This window comes from Protopterus annectens, chromosome 6.part0, assembly GCF_019279795.1.
Source record: "Protopterus annectens isolate FY-2018-M chromosome 6.part0, PAN1.0, whole genome shotgun sequence".
Lineage (NCBI taxonomy): Eukaryota > Metazoa > Chordata > Ceratodontiformes > Protopteridae > Protopterus > Protopterus annectens.
The window spans coordinates 1,598,900,191-1,598,919,735 of NC_056737.1; the positions used below are offsets into that span (position 1 = coordinate 1,598,900,191).

The following is a 19,545-nucleotide window of genomic DNA, read 5'->3' on the forward strand; positions in this document are numbered from 1 at the left end:
TGTAAAAAAAAAAAGTTGAGGATATGTAAAAGCAACAACATCAAAACAAAACTAGTGATGTGGTAACAGTTTAAAATAAGACAATATTATAAATCAAAATGTGCAACTATCTGGCAAATGTTACTTTCAGGAATCATAGTGATGTTTAAAATTATTCAGTATTCTTACAGCAGTAAGGAAATCAAAGCGTACAGATATCTGGTAACTGTAACCTTTTAGGAATTAGGAATTACTTTCAAACCTCTCAGCTGTATTCTTACAGCAGTAATGAAATCAAAGTATGCAAATATCTGGTAAGTGTAACCTTTTAGCAATTACTTTCATATCTCTCAACTGTCTTGTTTTTTTCAGAATGTACAGATTTTTGTCTCATATTTTTGGTCTGTTCCTCATAAAATCTGTGGTTTTCTAGCAAATCACTGAAGACTGAAGTCACTAAATAATTCTATACATTTGAGTTTCAAATTCCATATCCTTCAGAAAATATGTGCTAATACAAATCCTGTTATTCTAGCAACTTTCTAATAGTATAAGAACAATATTTAAAATGTATCCCTACTTTTGGTTCCTTGTCCCCCCATTATTATAAGCTTTGTCCGGATTTCTTGCTCTAAGAGGTTGAGAGATATTCTTCATGTTGTTTTGATGGGTATTAATAAAGTCAATGATTGTCTCAGGTGTTTCTATGTGTATTCATTTGTTTTTGTAATGATGATGATTAATCTTGGAAGAAATCCAGATATAATGGGAGGCTGGCTGTGGCAGGGACATTCTGTGAACACCACACTTAGTTTAAAATAGGAAAACAGTTATGTTGCTACTGCACATTCACCATCTACAAAAGAGACTACATATGTACTCAGTCAACATACCTCTTGTGTTCAGTTACATTTGCATATACATACATAACTCACTGTATATGAGAGAGAAAATTGTGTAAAATGGCAATGCTAGAAAAGGACATAATACACTTATTTTATAACAAACAAACTCTGACAACCAGATATTCTGTTTCCCCCAAGATAGTTGAAGCAGAAAGGTAACAATACTGAAATCACACCCTTGTTAAAACATCCTTAGAGCAGACAAAAAGTACAAAGATGCAGGTGAAATTGCTGTTTTCTTTACTGAGATAGTACTACCTTCTTGTCAGGAAATTTCCTAACTTATGCCAAAAATAATTTTTATTAATGAACACCAAATTAAACAATAAAAGTCCACTGAATAGCATTTGTATATATTCTGCCTGGTAGTTATACAGCTCTTAGAGATTAGGTTCTTCATTCACTTACTACAGACTTTAAGACTGGATAGCATGTCTGACCTCGAACAGCAAGCAAGCCATCAGTGACTAGAAATGCTCAGTAATCCAGATATGATGGACACAAAAAGATTACTCTCACAACCTGTCCAGACAAGATGTCTAGATGGGATAGTGTTTTTGAGTGAGCCTTTGTTTTAAATACTAAGTGTTGTCTTGTCCGGTGTCATGGTAGATATTATTAGTAAACACCTGTTAACTTTTACTATCTGGAATTCCACAAAAATTAATGAGGTTCAGAAATTCTTTTCTTTATAAACATGAACAATTTTGTTGTGGACAGTTTTCATTTTGCACTTAAATCCATAGGGTAGCCACCCTTATTCAGATAATATTGGATAAATTACTTTAATACTGCTTTCCTCTACAATTTAAATAAAATGGCACCAACGTGCAAGAAGCATGCTAGAACCACAATCCTACCATGGATCTTGCCCAAAATTAAATCAGTTATGACAGAAAGAGATCATATGCAGACTATCTGATGGACAGCTAATCAAGAATCTGAGCAAGAAACAGGAGGCTAGGTGGCATGTCTTACTTGTCAGTAAAAAGTCATATTTTGATGAATAACACAAAAATGCTAATGACCCATACAGGCTTAGGAAAAACACTGATCCTTTGGTACAGCCTTGCATACAAGGCATCCTCAGATATCACCTGTATCTACACTAGACAAAGGAAGTCTATAAATCATACCCTAGCTTACACATACCCCTGGAAATAAACTCTTAATGCTGAAAAACGTATGGAATGCATTTGGGATGCATACCTAGGCTTATAAAGGCCTCAGTGGTTGTTAGCCTCGTATACACCTGTGAACCTATGAACAGCCATACCATAGCCCAACATCTTCGTTCTTTCTTTACCTTATCAGCACCGAAGACTCTTTTCACTTTGTCAGATACTTCATTGAGTTTGCCTAAAAACTCAAGTAAGCAATTATAAGTAAAGTTAGTGTTCCTCCTTATCACATATCTACTGCTCTTACTCTCAGTGCAGTGCATGTTGACTTGGTGTACACATTCCTGAAAAAATGAAAACCAGGGTCAGTTGTTCCCAACAATCTTTCCTCAGAATTTCCGAAGGACTTAACAACTTCACTTATCTATCTGTTTCCATGAATATAAATCACTCTATCAAACAAATCACCAAACTTGGAATGCTGGAGGTCTTGGCCTCAAATCCCAAATGAGAGTCAATATTTTCCTTTAATTTCTATGATTCTAACAATGCCTAAAGCAGAATGCTTTCTCTGCATTTGTGTGTATATTTGTGTCTGTGTGTGTTTGCAATTTGACTTTTATCAAACAAAGGCATTTTCCATCATCTGCAAGTGGACAGTCATGCCACTCCACAAAGGTGTCCCATCTTTTAGGCTGAAGAAGTACTGGCCCATTGTACTGCTGTCCCACTTGGGAAGTGTGATGCACATGCCACCTCCTAGCATCCTCACTCACAAACTCACTTTGATTCTCAGTTCTCAGTGTCAGCAGGCTCAGTCATGCTACTGATATGGTTCTCCTGGGCATGTGACGTAACTAGATAGATAACATAACTAATGACGTATATGTATTTCTCTCAAAAGTATCTCACACTTCTCATTTCAAGCTCTCAGGGATCTAGTTATTCTTGATCTTGCACCTACTGCCATTAAATGTTTTCCAATTTCCTAGCAAACAGGGAACAAATGGTGAGATGGGGTATGAAGAAATGCCATCTCTCCATTACATCTTGTAGGTGTTGGGATTCCTCAAGGATTTGTGTTTGGCCAGAAACTATCACAGTTCTTATAAATGAAAGGATACATTACTGATGAAACTCAAAACTCATTCAATATGCTGACAATTACACTATTACTGCAGTGGATAATTTAATTGATTTTCTCAAGACCACACTACAGTATAGCTTCCATGCCTTACAGACAAGGTTCACTGCTGTAGGACCTTATTGCCATCTAAACAAAATCCATGCCTTTCATAGCCAAAAACTATCAAATAAACAGAGTCTCTGTTTGACCGCAACAACATTGGTTTCTCTACAACTGATACAAAGTTAACTTTCAATATTACATCATTAGACATATCTCTTGTTGTCAGTACCATGAGCCTTTTTACTTGTATCCTTGACAACAAAATTTGATTTGCATGTAAATAATACTGTTATCAAGACTAATCAGAAATGGCAGATTATATAAGGCTTGACAAATCCTGATAAGTAGAACTAGGCTTCTACCACAAATTTATGCTTGTTACAGACTCTGACATTATATACTCCATAGAACAAGTGCAGGAGAGGACATTTCCCCAGAGGCAGTATTTGAACATATTTCAGATTCCTTATTTAACTTCATACCAGGTAAGTGATCTATTAGAACCATTAAGTCCTGAGGATTTGATGGAAATGCTGAGAGATCAACCAAGAAACAAGTCACTAACCACAGACAGACATCTTGTGGTGATATATGACCTCGCGGGGGTGGGAGGGGCACCTTTCCCCCAGAGATGCTAGTAACCTTGAAATGAGTCCATTCAACTGGATTGATCCCTATCAGTTGGAAGGAAGTGGATGCTTCTGTTATTCTGAAGATGGATAGGGATCCTGAGTTCTCTGCATCACTGAGATATGTGTGTGTGTGTGTGTGTGTGTGTGTGTGTGTGTGTGTGTGTGTGTGTGTATGTATATATATATATATATATATATATATAAATAAATAAATAAATAAATAAATAAATATATATTTATATATATATATATATATATATATATATATATATATATATATATATAAATAAATAAATATATATTTATATATGTGTGTGTGTGTGTGTGTGTGTGTGTATATATATATATATATATATATATATATATATATATATATATATATATATATATATATATATATATAAATAAATATATATATATATATAGATTTGCTTCAGTAGATCAAACTTTTACAAGTTCGAACCAAATATGGCCGAGAATACATGTTCGAACTCATAAAAGTTTGAACACTGAAATATGCTATGCTACACCCCCCTGCATCCCCTACACCCCGTTACTTAAATATATCAACTCAGAGATCGCACTACATTGCGGAAATGGGAAATCTTCCCTTTCCGCTCTGTACGGAGATCTCCATTCAGTCCGATTGAACTTTAACAAGTTTGAACATATGGTCTCAGCCATATGTGGTTCAAACTTGTAAACGTTCAATCAACTGAAGGGGACCCATATATATATATATATATATATATATATATATATATATATATATATATATATATATCGCAGTGCATACCGCATACCTTTGGAATGTGGGAAGAAACTGGAGCACCCAGATGAAACCCACACAAACACAGGGTGGACATGCAGACTCTGCACAGAAGGCACCCCAACCGAGAATTATGTGAGGTGACAATGCTATCCGCTGTGCCACTATGCTGTACAGAGACATAAACTGACAAAAAAATCTAAATGCTGCTTGCTTTATTGCTCACTGGTTACCTATGTTGCATAGCTAGGGTGGGGTGAAAAGGAAGGCCATCCCAAGTACAAAGTGTCAAGGGGCAGAATTGGGTCCTCAGTACATTACTGCCATTCAGAAATGAATGCCAGTATGTATGTATTTATTTATTTATCTATCCTTTGTTAAGTGGGTTATTCCCACTAGACTAGCAGCCTCTTTTCAGATGAGACCAGAGGTGGTATTTATACTACTAGGGAAAATTTGTCCAGGGTATTGGGGGTACTTCCCTTACTCTTTTTGATAGATGCAGTGGGATCTTTTACATCCACTTTAGCCACCACCAACTCAAGCAGATGGGGGCTCAGTTTAACATCTCATCTAAAAGATGGCACCCTCAAGGGTGCAGCTCCCCCCTAATGCTACACTGCACTGTCAGCAATTGATCTAGCTGGTGTGGGAACAGAACCCACAGCCGTCTGTACTAAAGGTAAATGTGCTAGCTGTTGCAACACTGACTCTAGCATTAATTCGATTTGTGGTCTGAATTGAAGCACTTTAGCTTAAAACAAGCAGTTTGCTGCAGTTTAAAATTAAAGAAGTGCCTTTTTGTTTTTTTTTTTTGTTTGTTTTATTTTTTTCCTCAAGAAATGAGTGTAGATTGGAAAGAACAGATCTGGCGCTTAGTCCTTACATTATGAATGCCAGATCGGGTAACAGAACTTTTATTTTTTGCTCATCAAGGATGGTAGAATGAAAGAAGAGACCTGGCTGTCTTGCTTCTTAAGTTAGAAGTACTAGATCAGGGAGCGAACCTTTTTTTCTTGCAAATTCAAAGTTGAGGAGGGGTGCTCCAAATCAGAGGACAGCACCGGGCACCAGAACAGCTAGTTATGCATGTAATCAATCTATCTTTCAATCTATCTAGCCATCTATCTGTGTGTGTGTGTGTGTGTGTGTGTTGCACAATAACATAAATGTACAGAAACTCCAGATGACAAAAGCAATCTACACTACTTCTTCCTCTGCGTCTTAATAGCTTAGCTTCGACTATCAGACGCGTACATTTGTTTCTTGCCCTGTAACTATGTAACCTTTCTAGCTAAGCTGCTGCTGTGCATCTTAAGTGTTTAATGTAGATTCCTTAATCCTTTCCAACTCGGCAAACCAGTAATACTAACAACAAACTCCTCATTTCCTTTTCTACAGTCTCATCTTGTTATTTGACATGTTGGAACTGATTAAAGCAAACACAGCTAAAGTAAACACTTTCATTAGTCATAAAAGATGCTCTAGTTCTATATTTTGTTTGTTTTTATATAATTGCATCCTGTAATGCTGTTTGTTTACTTTGACATATACAAACTCTATAAACAGTTTCACCATTGGAGCAGTAGTACTTATTCTGAACAATCTGCGGCATTTGTTCATTTTCTAACTACTCCTTATACATGCAGTGAGAAATAAAGTATTTACCAGTTTAGTTATACTTTACTTTTTAATTTTAATGAACAGACAGGTAGGCATAAATGTATGTGGCAAATAAATACACTTAAATGTTTCCATATGTGATCTTAGCCTATAGTCAAGATTATAGGGGAACAGCAACTTAATATGATGCCACTTCTCAAACAAGTGTGTATGAAAGAGACATCATGCATGATGTAAGTGTTAAGCTTCTGGAAGGGAAATACCTAATACAACCAAAAGCGATGTTTCTTCAATTAGGCATGATACGTACTTCACCAGCAGAAGATATTAAAAAGATGTGACCAGACTATACAGAAGAATTATATAAGAAGGATCCTGACATCACTAATACAAACGATGGCATGTCCTCTGAGATAGAATCAAACATCTTGGAGAGTGAAATTTAAGGGCCCTAGAAAGCTTTGCTAATATGAAGGATGCAGGAAGTGATAGAATTTCATCTGAATTGCTTATAATCCTGCAAAATGATGCCAACAAATTTGGAAAACAGATCAATGGCCACTGGATGGAAAAAAGTTCAGTTTCTATTACAGTTCCAAAGAAGGGCAATGCTAAAGAATGCTCAATTTATCAAACAAATGCATTTGCTTAACAAGTTAGCAAGGTTGTTGGACTTTTTTTTGGCTTTTCCCGGTTAGGGGTCACCACAGCGGAACTCCGGTCCACTAGTGATTGGCAGTTGATTTTTTTAGGGTGCCGAGTTGCCAGCCTGATGCCCAACCTTCAGCAAAAGCATGCCCATTCACGCATGTCTTCCATAGGCCACTTGACCATGGGGAGTACATGCAGACTTCACACCGAAGGCACTCCAGCCAAGAATCGAACAGGATAACCTCTTGCTGTGAGGCAACAATGCTACCGCTGTACCACCCCGGATTCAAAATCTTGCAAGCTACACTTCAGCAATATATGACCAAGAACTGACAGATATATAAGCTTGTTTTAAAAAGGATAGAGGCACCAGGGGTCAAATTGCCAACATATGCTGAATAATGGAGAAAATAAGGAAGTTCCAGAAAAATATTTACTTCTACTTTACTGATGACTCTAAAGCCTTTGACTGTGAGTATTATATCAAAGTGCGACAAGTTCTTAAGAAAACGAGACTGACAAATGACATTATTTGTCTCCTGAGGAAGCTCCATGCAGAACAAGAAGCAACAGCTAGAACTGAATAAGGACTATATTTATTTATTTGTAGTTTGAATATTTATTTATTTATTTATTTATTTCATTTGTTAAATGGGTAAATAGACTAGTTGACAGACCCTACCCTTTTCATCCATGACCTGGGATATTGTGGAATTAAACATATAAGGCATGTTAGTCTGTAAGCTACCATGGATAATGCTGAAATCCATTATCCAGTACATGCCAATCTAATAAACACAAAGTATATAATTTAAAACATGCTAATGATGTATTACAGTGGATATAATGCCAGGTTTTTGTGATATAAAAAAATGAGACCACAATAAATCATTTCAAATATTTTCCCACCTTTAATGTGACCTATAACCTGTACAATTCAATTGAAAAACAAGCAAATTTGTTAGGGGAGAAAATATAAAAAATAAAAACTGTACAATAAGCTGGTTGTATAAGTATGCACACCCTTAAACTAATACTTTATTGAAGCACCTTTTGATTTAATTATAGCATTCAGTCTTCTTGGGTAGGAGTCTATCAGCATGGCACATCTTAACTTGACAATATTTTCCCACTTTTCCTTACAAAAGCACTCCAAATCTGTCATATTGGGAGGGTATTTCTTGTGCACAGCTCTCTTCAGGTCACCCCACAGATTTTCTATTAGATTTAAGTCTGGACACTGGCTGGGCCATTCAAAACTTTAATTTTCTTCTGGTGAAGCCATTCTTTTGTTGATTTGCATGTATGCTTGGGGTCATTGTCATGTTGAAAGGTGAAATTCCTCTTCATCTTCAGCTTTCTAGCAGACATCTGAAAGTTTTGGGCCAAAAGGCACTGGTATTTGGAACTGTTCATAATTCCCTCCACCTTGACTAAAGCCCCAGTTCCAGCTGAAGAAAAGCAATCCCAAAGTATGATAATGCCACAACCATGCTTCACTGTGGGGATGGTGTTCTTTTAGTGATGTGAAGTGTTGTTTTTGTGCCAAATGTACCTTTTGGAATCAAGGCCAAAAAGTTCAACCTTAGTCTCATCAGACCATAACACATTGTCCCACATGCTTTTGCGAGACGGTGTATTGTTTTGCAAATTTTAGCCAGACCTGGATGTTTTTCTGTGTAAGAAAAGGCTTCTGTCTTGCAACCCTACCCCATAGTCCAGACATATGGAGAATACAGGAGATTGTTGTCACATGTAGTACACAACCAGTACTTGCCAGAAATTCCTGAGCTCCTTCAGTGTTGCTGTAGGTCTCTTGGCAACTTCCCTGACCAATTTTTGTCTTGTCTTTTCACCAGTTTTGGAGGGACGTCCAGTTCTTTGCAACATCACTGTTGTCCCATATTTTCTCCACTTTTTGATTGTCTGTCGTTACTGTGTTCCATGGTATATCCAATGCTGTGGAAATGTTTTTGTACCCTTCTCCTGACTGATACCTTTCAACAATGAGATCCTTTTGATGCTTTGTATGCTCTCTGTGAACCATGGCTTTTGTCGTAGCAGGCAACTGAGTAAATGTCAGGAAATCCCTACTAGGACAGCTAAACTTTATCTGGAGTTAATCATAGTATCTTTACTTGATGGCAGGTGTGTACCCAAGAAGACTGAATGTTGTAATTAAATAAAAAGGTGCTTCAACAAAGTATTAGTTTAAGGGTGTGCACACTTATGTAACCAGGTTATTGTGCATTGTTTATTTTTTATATTTTTCCCCTAACAGGTTTATTTTTCAATTGAATTGTACAGGTTATAGGTCACATTAAAGGTGGGAAAAGTTTTGAAATTATTTATTGTAGTCTCATTTTTTTATATCACAAAAACCTGGCATTTTAACAGGGGTGTGTACACTTTTTATATCCACTGTATATAGTACATGTAGTAGTTAGGCAATGTAATTTGTATAAATTCAAAACCATAATAATACACACTCATACATGCTTCTACCATATTTACATGCTTACATGCAGTTGCATTTAGTCTTATACAGAGCAATGAGAAGGCTGTTGATTTGGGATGTAAACAATAAAAGTATTTATTTGGTTCAGGATTAATTAAGGAGTACAACAAGGCTGTATACCACAATCCTACTTATTGTGTGCAGGAGTCTGTGTTTTCAGATGATCTGTGTGGAGAAGCATTACCTCATTGCTGTCTGAAATTCTGCTCTACAATTATCACTTACACTGTTTTAAAATGCTACAATTCTTCATTTTCAACTCCACCTGCTTCCTCTTCCTCTTCTTCCTGAGGTACTAGAGCCCTGGGTATTACCATGATCTTTTGAGCTTTTCCTTCAGTCAGTTTCCAGGTCTTCAGCCTAGTCTGGGACTTTGAACCATTTCAAGTTTCTGCAAGCCTTTTCTGATCAGTTTGCAGCTAATTGTGGTTTGCCATCTTGTGGGGGAAGAAGTGTTGCCCACCATACTGCCAACACCTGCTGGAGAATTGCACTGTATGAACTGAGGACATGCCTGGACCTGCTAAATCATATCCTGCAGTAGTCTTCATTGGGCATGTGCAAGGACATGTACGCACATATAGAAAGGCATGTGTATGCAAGTGTGGACATCAGCCCACTGGGGAGAGCTTAGGTCCATACTAGGAAAAACTCTCATGGTTACCTGGATAACAACCTCCAATAACTGTCTCTCACCACTACTAAGGGATCAAATGGGCTGATCATTTTTTGGGGGGATGATGGTTAGCAGACAGAAAGGAAAAATATTTTAAAATAATGCTGGCATGATAAGGTGAATGCCACTTGAGAGCTGCTTCTGGTTTTGTAATTAGTGGGCATGTCTTGCTTAGAACATATATCTTTCCCACGAAAAGCTTAATTACTGAATGCTGTTTTGGGCAAGGCTCACTATTTTTGGACACCTCAAAAATTATCTCAAGCAATTAGAAGGAAAAGGCAAACCACTGCTGAATGTAAAACCAGTGGTTCACAGACAAGAGCAAAGTTACACAAGAAACAATTATCTTGTCCAGAAAGTAGTTTAATGTGAAAAAAGAACAAAAAGAGCTGATGTCAAGAACTGGCTATGCCACTGGAATTTCTTCTCTATTGCAAGCAGTGTTTCTGTGAATGACTTCCTTTTGTTTCACCTCCACTTCTGAAAATAAGAACGTCAATTACTCCTCACCTTGCAGACTTCCCATACCCCTAACCCCAGTCAAAAGGCTTAGTAGAAAAAGGGAGTATCATACCTCTTAATCTCTTAGCACAAGAAATCTGGAGAGAACCAAAAATAATGGGGGACAAAGGCCCAAAAATAGGGACTGATTTTAAATATTACTATTATAAACTTAGAAAGTTCCTAGAATAACAGATTTTGCATTATCATGCATTTTTCTGAACGATATGAAGCCTGAAACTAAAATATCTATCTTTATTTAGTGACTTTAATCCTCAGTGATTTGCCAGAAAACCACAAATTTTATGAGGAATTGACCAATGATATGATGCAAAAATCTGGACATTCTGCAAAAATCTGGACAGTTGTGAGACATGGAACAGCTGTTTTACCACATAAAAGTACAAGATATTTATAGATGTGTGGCTTGGGAGAGCCTTGACATAGAGTTATGTAATAGGATTCATATTAAACATTTCCCATGAGACATCCCAGATAAGGTAATTTCTCCTTAAATGGCAGAAACCATTTTTGCAATTATTTATATATATATATATATATATATATATATATATATATATATATATATATATTTGCAAATGAAGCATCTTATTTACAAACAATACCTATATACAGTTAAAAACTATCATGACATAATGCAATCACTTTATCCACTTTAAACTTTCTTCCATAACCAAATTGTATTTCTGTCACCATGTGTGCTAATCCCTACTTTTTAGTATACAAAAGTCCCTCAGATCTTGATTTCTAAATGAACCACACACATGAAAAAGAAATCTTATTTATTCTCTTATTTCTTTGTTCCAAATTTCATACCTCCCACAAATAATCATGTCTAACCACTTTAATTTCCTCCTTTTTCCATTATTTATTTGTCTTATTACAAAACTCTGTTGCTGTTCCACATTGAATGAAAAAAATGCTCCACTGTTATTTCTATGCTAACATGGCATATTCCTTCTTCCTGCTGTTTATACAACTGAGGTGCATTTATAGACATTTTTAAAACCTCCACAAAAATATTTACAGCCTACAAACTTCTCATATCTTTCCTTCTTTCTTTTATGGCTTGTTGAGTATGTTCCAATAAATCTACCCATGGATCAGTCCAATTATAGTGCTCTATAATTTCGCTATTGTTTCCTTAGTTTCAGTATATTGTATACACTTAAAAAAATCTACCTTCTCATCACATTCTGACTTTCCCTTCTGTTCCCTTATTATTTTCCAAAAATCTTCATATTCCACTCAAAATACCTAGAATGATTTCCTTCTCATAGATAAGTACTCTAAAAAGTGATCTATATGTGTGTGTTTGTGTGTGTGCATGCGTGCGTGTGTGTGTGTGTGTGTGTGCGTGTGTGTGTGTGTGTGTGTGTGTGTGTGTGTGTGTGTGTGTGTGTGTGTGCGTGCGTGTGCGTGTGTGTGTGCAAACAAAGGATAAAAAACAAAAAATATGTAATTTGTTAAACTATTGGAATTATTTAAATCCAAGTCCCTATTTTGTTTTCCGGTATACAATTCCCCTTCTCTCTGATCTTGATTTCTAAATTAACCACACACTGTGAGTTTTGACCTTGATCTCCATATAATACCAAAAAATTATCTGGAAAAATTTCTTTCCCATATCCACTAGAAACACGGAAACTTCCCTTGTATAATCAAACTTTCCTATCATCACCAACTCAATAAAATACACATTTTTTTATTATCAAACATTGAAAACAGTAAGGGAAATTTCCCTAGTGCCCTGCCCAGGTCTTCCTGAATAATAAACCACAACCCAAAAGGAATAACTGAGGCACATAATTAAATAGATATTTAAACTCTCTCTCAGGTTGTCAGAAATGAAAAGGCAGAATATGTAATTTGATTATGGTTTCATAAAAGAAAGCATTTATACTTACAACTACAGCTCCCTTCCTCCTAGCTCAAAAATCAACATTAAAGTAATAACAATAAATAAATAGTAAGGGACTACGGGTCCAAAATTAAAGGTAGATTTTAAATATTGTTCTTATACTAGCATCAGGTTTTATACTACCAAACATTTTCTACAGCATATGAAGTCTTAAACTCAAGTATCTGTCATTACGTAGTGACTGCAGTCCTCAACAATTTGTCAGAGAAACTCACATTTTCAAGATGAACAAATCAAAATTATGAGGAAAAAATGGAAACATTTTACAAAATCAGGGACAGTTGAAAGCTGTGCTCATAACTTAAGCAGACTTACAGAATATGTTTCATATTGCTAAAGAATGTGCTCTATATTTTAGGAAATCTCTGTCCAAGAGTGAAAATTTACTAGACTTACCAACAAATATAATTCTGGGAACATAGTACCCATCAGGTGCCTGATTTTTGTCTGTTGGAGGATACTGAAAATAAAATAATTAAATATAAAAATATTTGTTTACATAGCAATTTTCATGTAAAGCATAATTAAATAAGTAGGTTATTGCAATAGTTTTCTCTGAGTAGAAATCTGACAGGGCTAAGCTGAACTGTCACATAACTTTTGTACACAACATTCAACAAAGTTGCAAAGTAAACTGTCTGAAATGGAATAACAGTATATTTATCAAATGGATATGCATTTACCTAATGTACAGACATTGCAAAAAATTGATACCGATGTGGAAATGTATACATGCAGCATTTTTCGTCATTAACACTTAGACTGCTCCTTGGGATAGCTTCATTGGAAGAAGATAGCTGACCCAAACATGTTGATTTATATTCAAGGCTTTCTGAATAATGGGTTGTAATAATTTAGTGCTGATTCTGTATGAGTAGCATTTGAATTGTATTATTTGAATTCATTTCTGACCTCATCTTACTTGCTTATCCTCAATCTAATGACTCTCATCCTCTATATAACCCATTTGTTCCTCAAATGCCAGTGTAGTCCTCCTACATGTAGCCCAACGAAGTGAGGTGTCAACATATGGGAAGGAATCTCTTGTACACTACTGGTGATGGATAAGAGCCATGGATGCAGACAACCATCTAGGCCACTACATTAGTAATGGCAGGAGAGATTTTATGGTCACACATTTCTAATCTACTCTTTATTTTATGGTGCATGCACCATGCCATGCACAGCACTTGTACATGTCGTTCATTGCTTATTGGTGTTGGCAGTGTTCCCTTTTCTTCCCCTAGTGTGAAGTGTAGAGCCCTGATCTCTACAAAGTGATACTATTGCAACAGGGAAGAGACGAAAGCTGGTCTTTGGATTCTAATAGGTTCATAGGTGAATATTAAACTAGTTGGATTGATGGGCCGTTTTAAGCCTAGCCAACATCTCAAGGTCAGAATCAAACCCTGTACCTTGAAAATATAAGGTGAATACCTTAATTGTTATGCCACACCCACCTCCTTATGCCATCCCTACCACCATTCTTCCCTGGAATGACCATCTGGTACCAATGTTACTAGTTAAGCACAATTGTTGATATTGTAGGTGGATATCTTCCCTCTAATCTAATGAGTCAGCCTCAGATTTATAAGATTCTTGTAATTCTTACACAACTATAGTTAAATGTAAACATGCAATCTCAGTACCTACTCAAACATGCTCACTAATTAATAATATAATCTGGTTTATATTGTGAAAAGAACTGCTGACATCTGCATTCATAAGATACATGTAGTTAATATGAGGAATATCACTGCAGCACCAGATGGTTCAGTGCCTCCCTATGGGCCACACATTATATAAGTTGAAGTCATGACAAAAGCCCATTTGGGATAAATGGAGTAAAATTTTAGCTTCTTACCACAGCTTCCAGACTGTACTACCAGCTCAGTGTCAAGTGAAGATAATAATAATAAGACCCATTTATTAACCAGGTAGGTCCAGTAAATGAACAGACCCTTTTCAGGGGCAACCAGGGAGGAATATCTGGTTAAATGACTTCCTCAAAGTCCCAGAGAAGGCAAATGAGTGCTGAAGGAATCAAACCCTGTACCACAGGAACTACAGCTCACAGCCTTAACCTTCTGTACTGACCAATGGGCATACAAGGAGATGTATTTCAAATGGGAATGAAATAAAGATTAAAAATCAGACATATTCACACTCACACACACACACACACACACACACACACACACACACACACACACACACACACACACACACACACACACACACAGAAATTGCTATATGCCAAGGTCAAAAGCATTTTCATTACAGGATTTACAATATTTGTGTAACTACAATGGCAGTGATTTCAACTTACCACTAAATTCAGCATGATAAATTTTTTTGCCAATTTTTGAATTTCTTGATGAGAAGAAAAGGCTTTCTTTAAATCTGAAAATGATAAATTGAAAATATACCATCATATGTTTTCTTATGTTAAAGCAAAAATGAATGGTTACATTAATGGATCAGAGTCTCTCCTAATGCTTTGCATGATCCACTCATTTGTTCAGTAATCCTGCATAGCTGATAAGCTAAAAGTCCTAGATACCCAAAAAGGGTAAGCAAGAATGCCATCTCTGGAGGAATAACAGGATAAATATCCGCAAGTCAAGCTCCACTCGAGTAACCCGCACATTCGGCCTCAACCTGGTCTGTGACATCAACAAGATTTGTTTGCGGGACAGATTTGTGTCCCAGAGACTCCCTCATCTATAGAATAGATTCCCTCTCCACATCAAGCAGAGTACCTATTTTCCCCTTTTTAAGAGCAACCTGAATAACTGGATGGGAAACAGAATATATTCTCCTGGGATCCCACCCATGTCCCTGCTATACAGGGGTATTGGGTGCTGATTTGTCTAAACATGCACTAAACTCTTGGCTAGGCTTATAAGGGCCTCAGGGCCAATAGCCTAGTAACCTCCTATGATCCTATGATCCTATGAAGCTTTGAGTACCACCCAGGCAGTGAGAGTTCAATTAGTTCTTTGGTGTCTGTTAGGGCTGATATAGGGATGATGGACATACATATCCTGGGGGGAAGGGTACAGGCCAGGATCATCCATTGTCACAATTTCTTGGAGGAGAGGTGGTAGTGAGAAGGATGGCCCTGGGGTAGCAGTTCTCAGTGTGGGTGCACACAAGCATGCATATTGTGGTCCCTGCAGTGATGCAGGTTTCTTGTTTCTCATGGAGGCAGAGGGGTTATAGTCTATTGACAAGACACCAATGAGGGCACTAAGTATACTCATGGTTTCTTGAACAGTAGCCCCCTCTACAGGGCTCTCACCCTACAGGGGGAAATATATGGCCTCATGTTCCATTAGAAAAAGGTCTAATGGTCATCAAACATGGGGGCAAAAATAACCTAGAAAAAAGGGTAACAGAGAACGATTGGTTACTACTGCAATCATACAGTGAGACAATAAAGCAACAAATATTTAGTATGATAAACACATCACAGCTGTAATTCCATAAATGTGTTCTACTGTAGTACAAACTAGACTATCATTAACATGCTATCACAATGTAGACACTGTTACTACTGTGTGCATAGTTTACACTTGTGATAATAACAAGACTGCAAAATGATGTGTGTTTATTTTGCTTCCCTCTTGGTCTTTCTGTCTCCCTTACCAGTACTTTTTTCTTGCCCATATGGAACACCAGAGAGTAATTATATGCATTTATCAACTGAGTGTATGTTGTGGTGGTGACTTGTACGAAGACCCTCCTACAATGTATGTGCATCTCAAATACCTACTTATACTAGCAGATAAATGTGTGATCTGTTTCACATACTTTTATTGCATGTATTCGCTTATTTTTAGCAACAGGGTGAAATAATACAACCACATATACATAAAGAATGAAACAACTAGCTTAACAGATTGATCTTTTCCATTTTGTGGGTCTATATATATATATATATATATATATATATATATATATATATATATATATATATACATATATGTGTGTGTGTGTGTGTGTGTGTGTGTGTTTCTGTAACAGTGTATTTACTTTCATTTGTTAACCAGGGTGTAACACTGGTTTCAATGGCGTATTTTCAAGTTCAGCCCAGGAGATACAATCGACTGTAGATAAAAAAGATGACATTTTCAGACTGATACATACATGCCAATAAACACTTATATTTTACAAGCAGGTTCAGTATTTAATTACTTCTGCAGACTAAATCTCTTCTATTGAAACTCTGCCAAGTTGTTGACTTTTAGAAAAGAAGACATATTAAGCACAATGTGTAAATGATAAACTAACTTCAAAACTTATAAACAAAAAAAATGCTGCAAAAAACAACTAAGCACTAAAATAGTAATAAACACATCAGCTGGTAAGTGCTTTCATACAATACATTGAACTTTGTCAGACTTCAAAACTTCTAGATATATACTTGAAAACTTTGCTAAAGCTATATGACCACCAAAGGTTGTCTTTAGAAACATGGAAGCAGATTATGCATATTTAATCGTACAGTATGTTGCATGCATTATCTGCTGATCTTCCAAGATGTTAAGGAAAACAATGTCATTTTTGCTTGCCTGCTTGTTAGACATTGTTTATCAGGTATCCTACTTAATCTAGTCTATTTTCTGTGAAGCTGAGAAGCATATGAACAAAATGAGATCAAGCAAGAAAAATAACTGCTTAGATAAAGTATACATACACAGTGGTACTTCTTATGGTAAGAAAACATTGCATGCTAATGCTATGACATTTGCTCCAGGCTTAGTTTGACAATTTCAGTGTATAAACTATTTCTGCAACTCCAGCATAGTAAAAGAAGGTATAGGGACAGTTGACAGAGTATCATGATGTGTTACTTTGATTTGTTCTTACCTTGACTGTAGGGACAATCTTCTAAATGATGAATCACCATAAGGGTTTTCTGCCTGCAATTGCAGAAAAACACATTAGATGAGTTAATAATGTATATAAGAATCTAAAAAGCACACAGAAAACTGTAGCATGCTACCCCACAAATATTGGACTGACTTTACTTGATTTTATATTTTTAGCAGCTCATTAATAATTGTGTATTCCACTGATTGCCATCTTTTGAATGCAATTGTTTTGAAAATAGACAATAGAGGTTAAGGCTAACTAGTTCACAAGCCAAAAAGAATCAAGTTGTTACCACTTCTAGTAAGAGAAACAATGTGATGTTTAGTTATGTATACTTGTATGTATTTATTTATTTAAATATTTATTAATTTTGCATTAGTTAACCAGGTTAGACAGAGAACTGATCCACATTGACATTTACAGACTCAGCATATGAACACTGTCAGTCGCGCAGTAGCAAAACAGAGACCGAGAGAATTAAACCTAGCGTAATATTTGTTGAAGTACTTAATGGAACCATACCAAATGACAAATGTAACTTTATTTCATTACCTTTTTAAATTAAGGATAACATTCTTATATTTTTAACCACAGTGATCTTAGTCTAATAGTATAGTCACAGTCATGATGAAAACTCACCCCGGAAAGTTTAAAGATCTAACATCTATCAGCTAACATTCAAACTGCCTATGCAGCTTCAGTTCTGGTCCACCTCTACACACATAAATAGTACTTGGTAGAATGTTCTTAAGCAAGGCACTATACCTGCAGTTTTGCCAACTGTACATATAGTTGACTGCAATTGATAGGTAGGGTGAACACTGTCAATCTGCCACTGCTGTGATGGATGCATCCTATTTAATTAAATCATTACTAACCCCAGTTTTTCCATGTTTTGGTTTTACGTGGGATCATGTTGTCATGTTATTGTCACCACCTCTCTCAATTCAGTGCTACTTTCTTACCTTGTTTGACAATCATGCCTGACTGTTGCAGGTCTTCTCTGATATAATCCATCCATTTCTGAATTGAATGTCTTCATTTTCTCTTGTTTTTTCCTGTCTCTCAAAAACTTCTTTATCAAGTTGTCTTTGATTTTCGAGCATATGTGCCTAAACTACCATAATCTGTTCTCTCTGACCTTCTTTGCCACTCCAGTTACATTGGCTGTTGCTCTGATGCCATCATGTCTTCATCTGTCCCACAGTGCACATCCTACCACCTGTCTCAGCAGTTCATTTTCCAACATCTCTAGTTTCTGTCCCATACTACAACTGCCACTGTGTGCCCAGTTGGCTGTAGCACCTTCATTCTAGAATTGGCTTCCTTATTCAGGCTTCCATTCTCTTCAACCACCCCTCCCAAATACCTGAAAATGTTAATCACTTTCGCTGTTTTCCTTTCTTTCTCAATTTTCATCCTAAAAAACTTTAAAAACTGTAGAGAAAACCAGGAAATCAAACAAACAAGTGTTTTTTTAGCGCTTTCATCCACACATTTAATACGTGAACTTCTTCAGAAACACTTACACAATAAACCCAGTTCCTTAAATACTTGATAATACAGGAAATGACCTCATGTTGATTAAATCACTTTGTTAAAATATTATTATGTATATACACGTAAATATAAAAAATGCTGATGAAAAATCATGAATACACATGAAATAAACATAAACAAATACAACCCAATTCATGAAAGTATGTTGCCATAAAAATATGTTACCATAAAAATGTACATGTAAATACATATTCATTTCTGTGAACATATAAATAGTTTTGATAAATTAATAAAAAAATTTTTTAGTAATTATGTAAAATATGTAAAATGTATATAAATATATTATGTGTATGTAATTAGTTAATGTGTTGTCTATACCTTAAGAAACATTTTAAATTAATAGACTCATTAAGGCCAGGCGGCTTGTCGGCCCCCAACACAAGTTGCCACAGGGTCTCTCTACACTCCAAAATGTTGTTAAAATATCCTCCAAAATCACTAGTGTTGATTTTATCCAACACTGAAAACTCAAACGTTTTAAAATCCCTACAAACTAATGCATGTTTAGCTAAAGAATTGAGCCTATCTTTATTTTTTATTGCTAAATTGTGTTCATAAATTCTCCTTTTCAAAACCCTCTTGGTTTTACCGATAT

General features: G+C 36.1%; 1 protein-coding gene across 1 annotated transcript in view; it reads right to left on the reverse strand.

Annotated features, from left to right (window-relative positions):
- Positions 1–2,052: 2,052 nt before the first annotated feature.
- LOC122804015 (anterior gradient protein 2-A-like) overlaps positions 2,053–19,545 on the reverse strand; it is a 58,500-nt gene continuing 41,007 nt past the window's right edge. The window contains exons 4-7 of the mRNA XM_044073693.1: positions 17,385–17,437; positions 14,839–14,912; positions 12,906–12,969; positions 2,053–2,243 (exon numbers count right to left, since the gene is read on the reverse strand). Of these exons, the coding sequence (XP_043929628.1) occupies positions 2,053–2,243; positions 12,906–12,969; positions 14,839–14,912; positions 17,385–17,437 (382 nt within the window). The remainder of the gene's footprint in view (positions 2,244–12,905; positions 12,970–14,838; positions 14,913–17,384; positions 17,438–19,545) is intronic.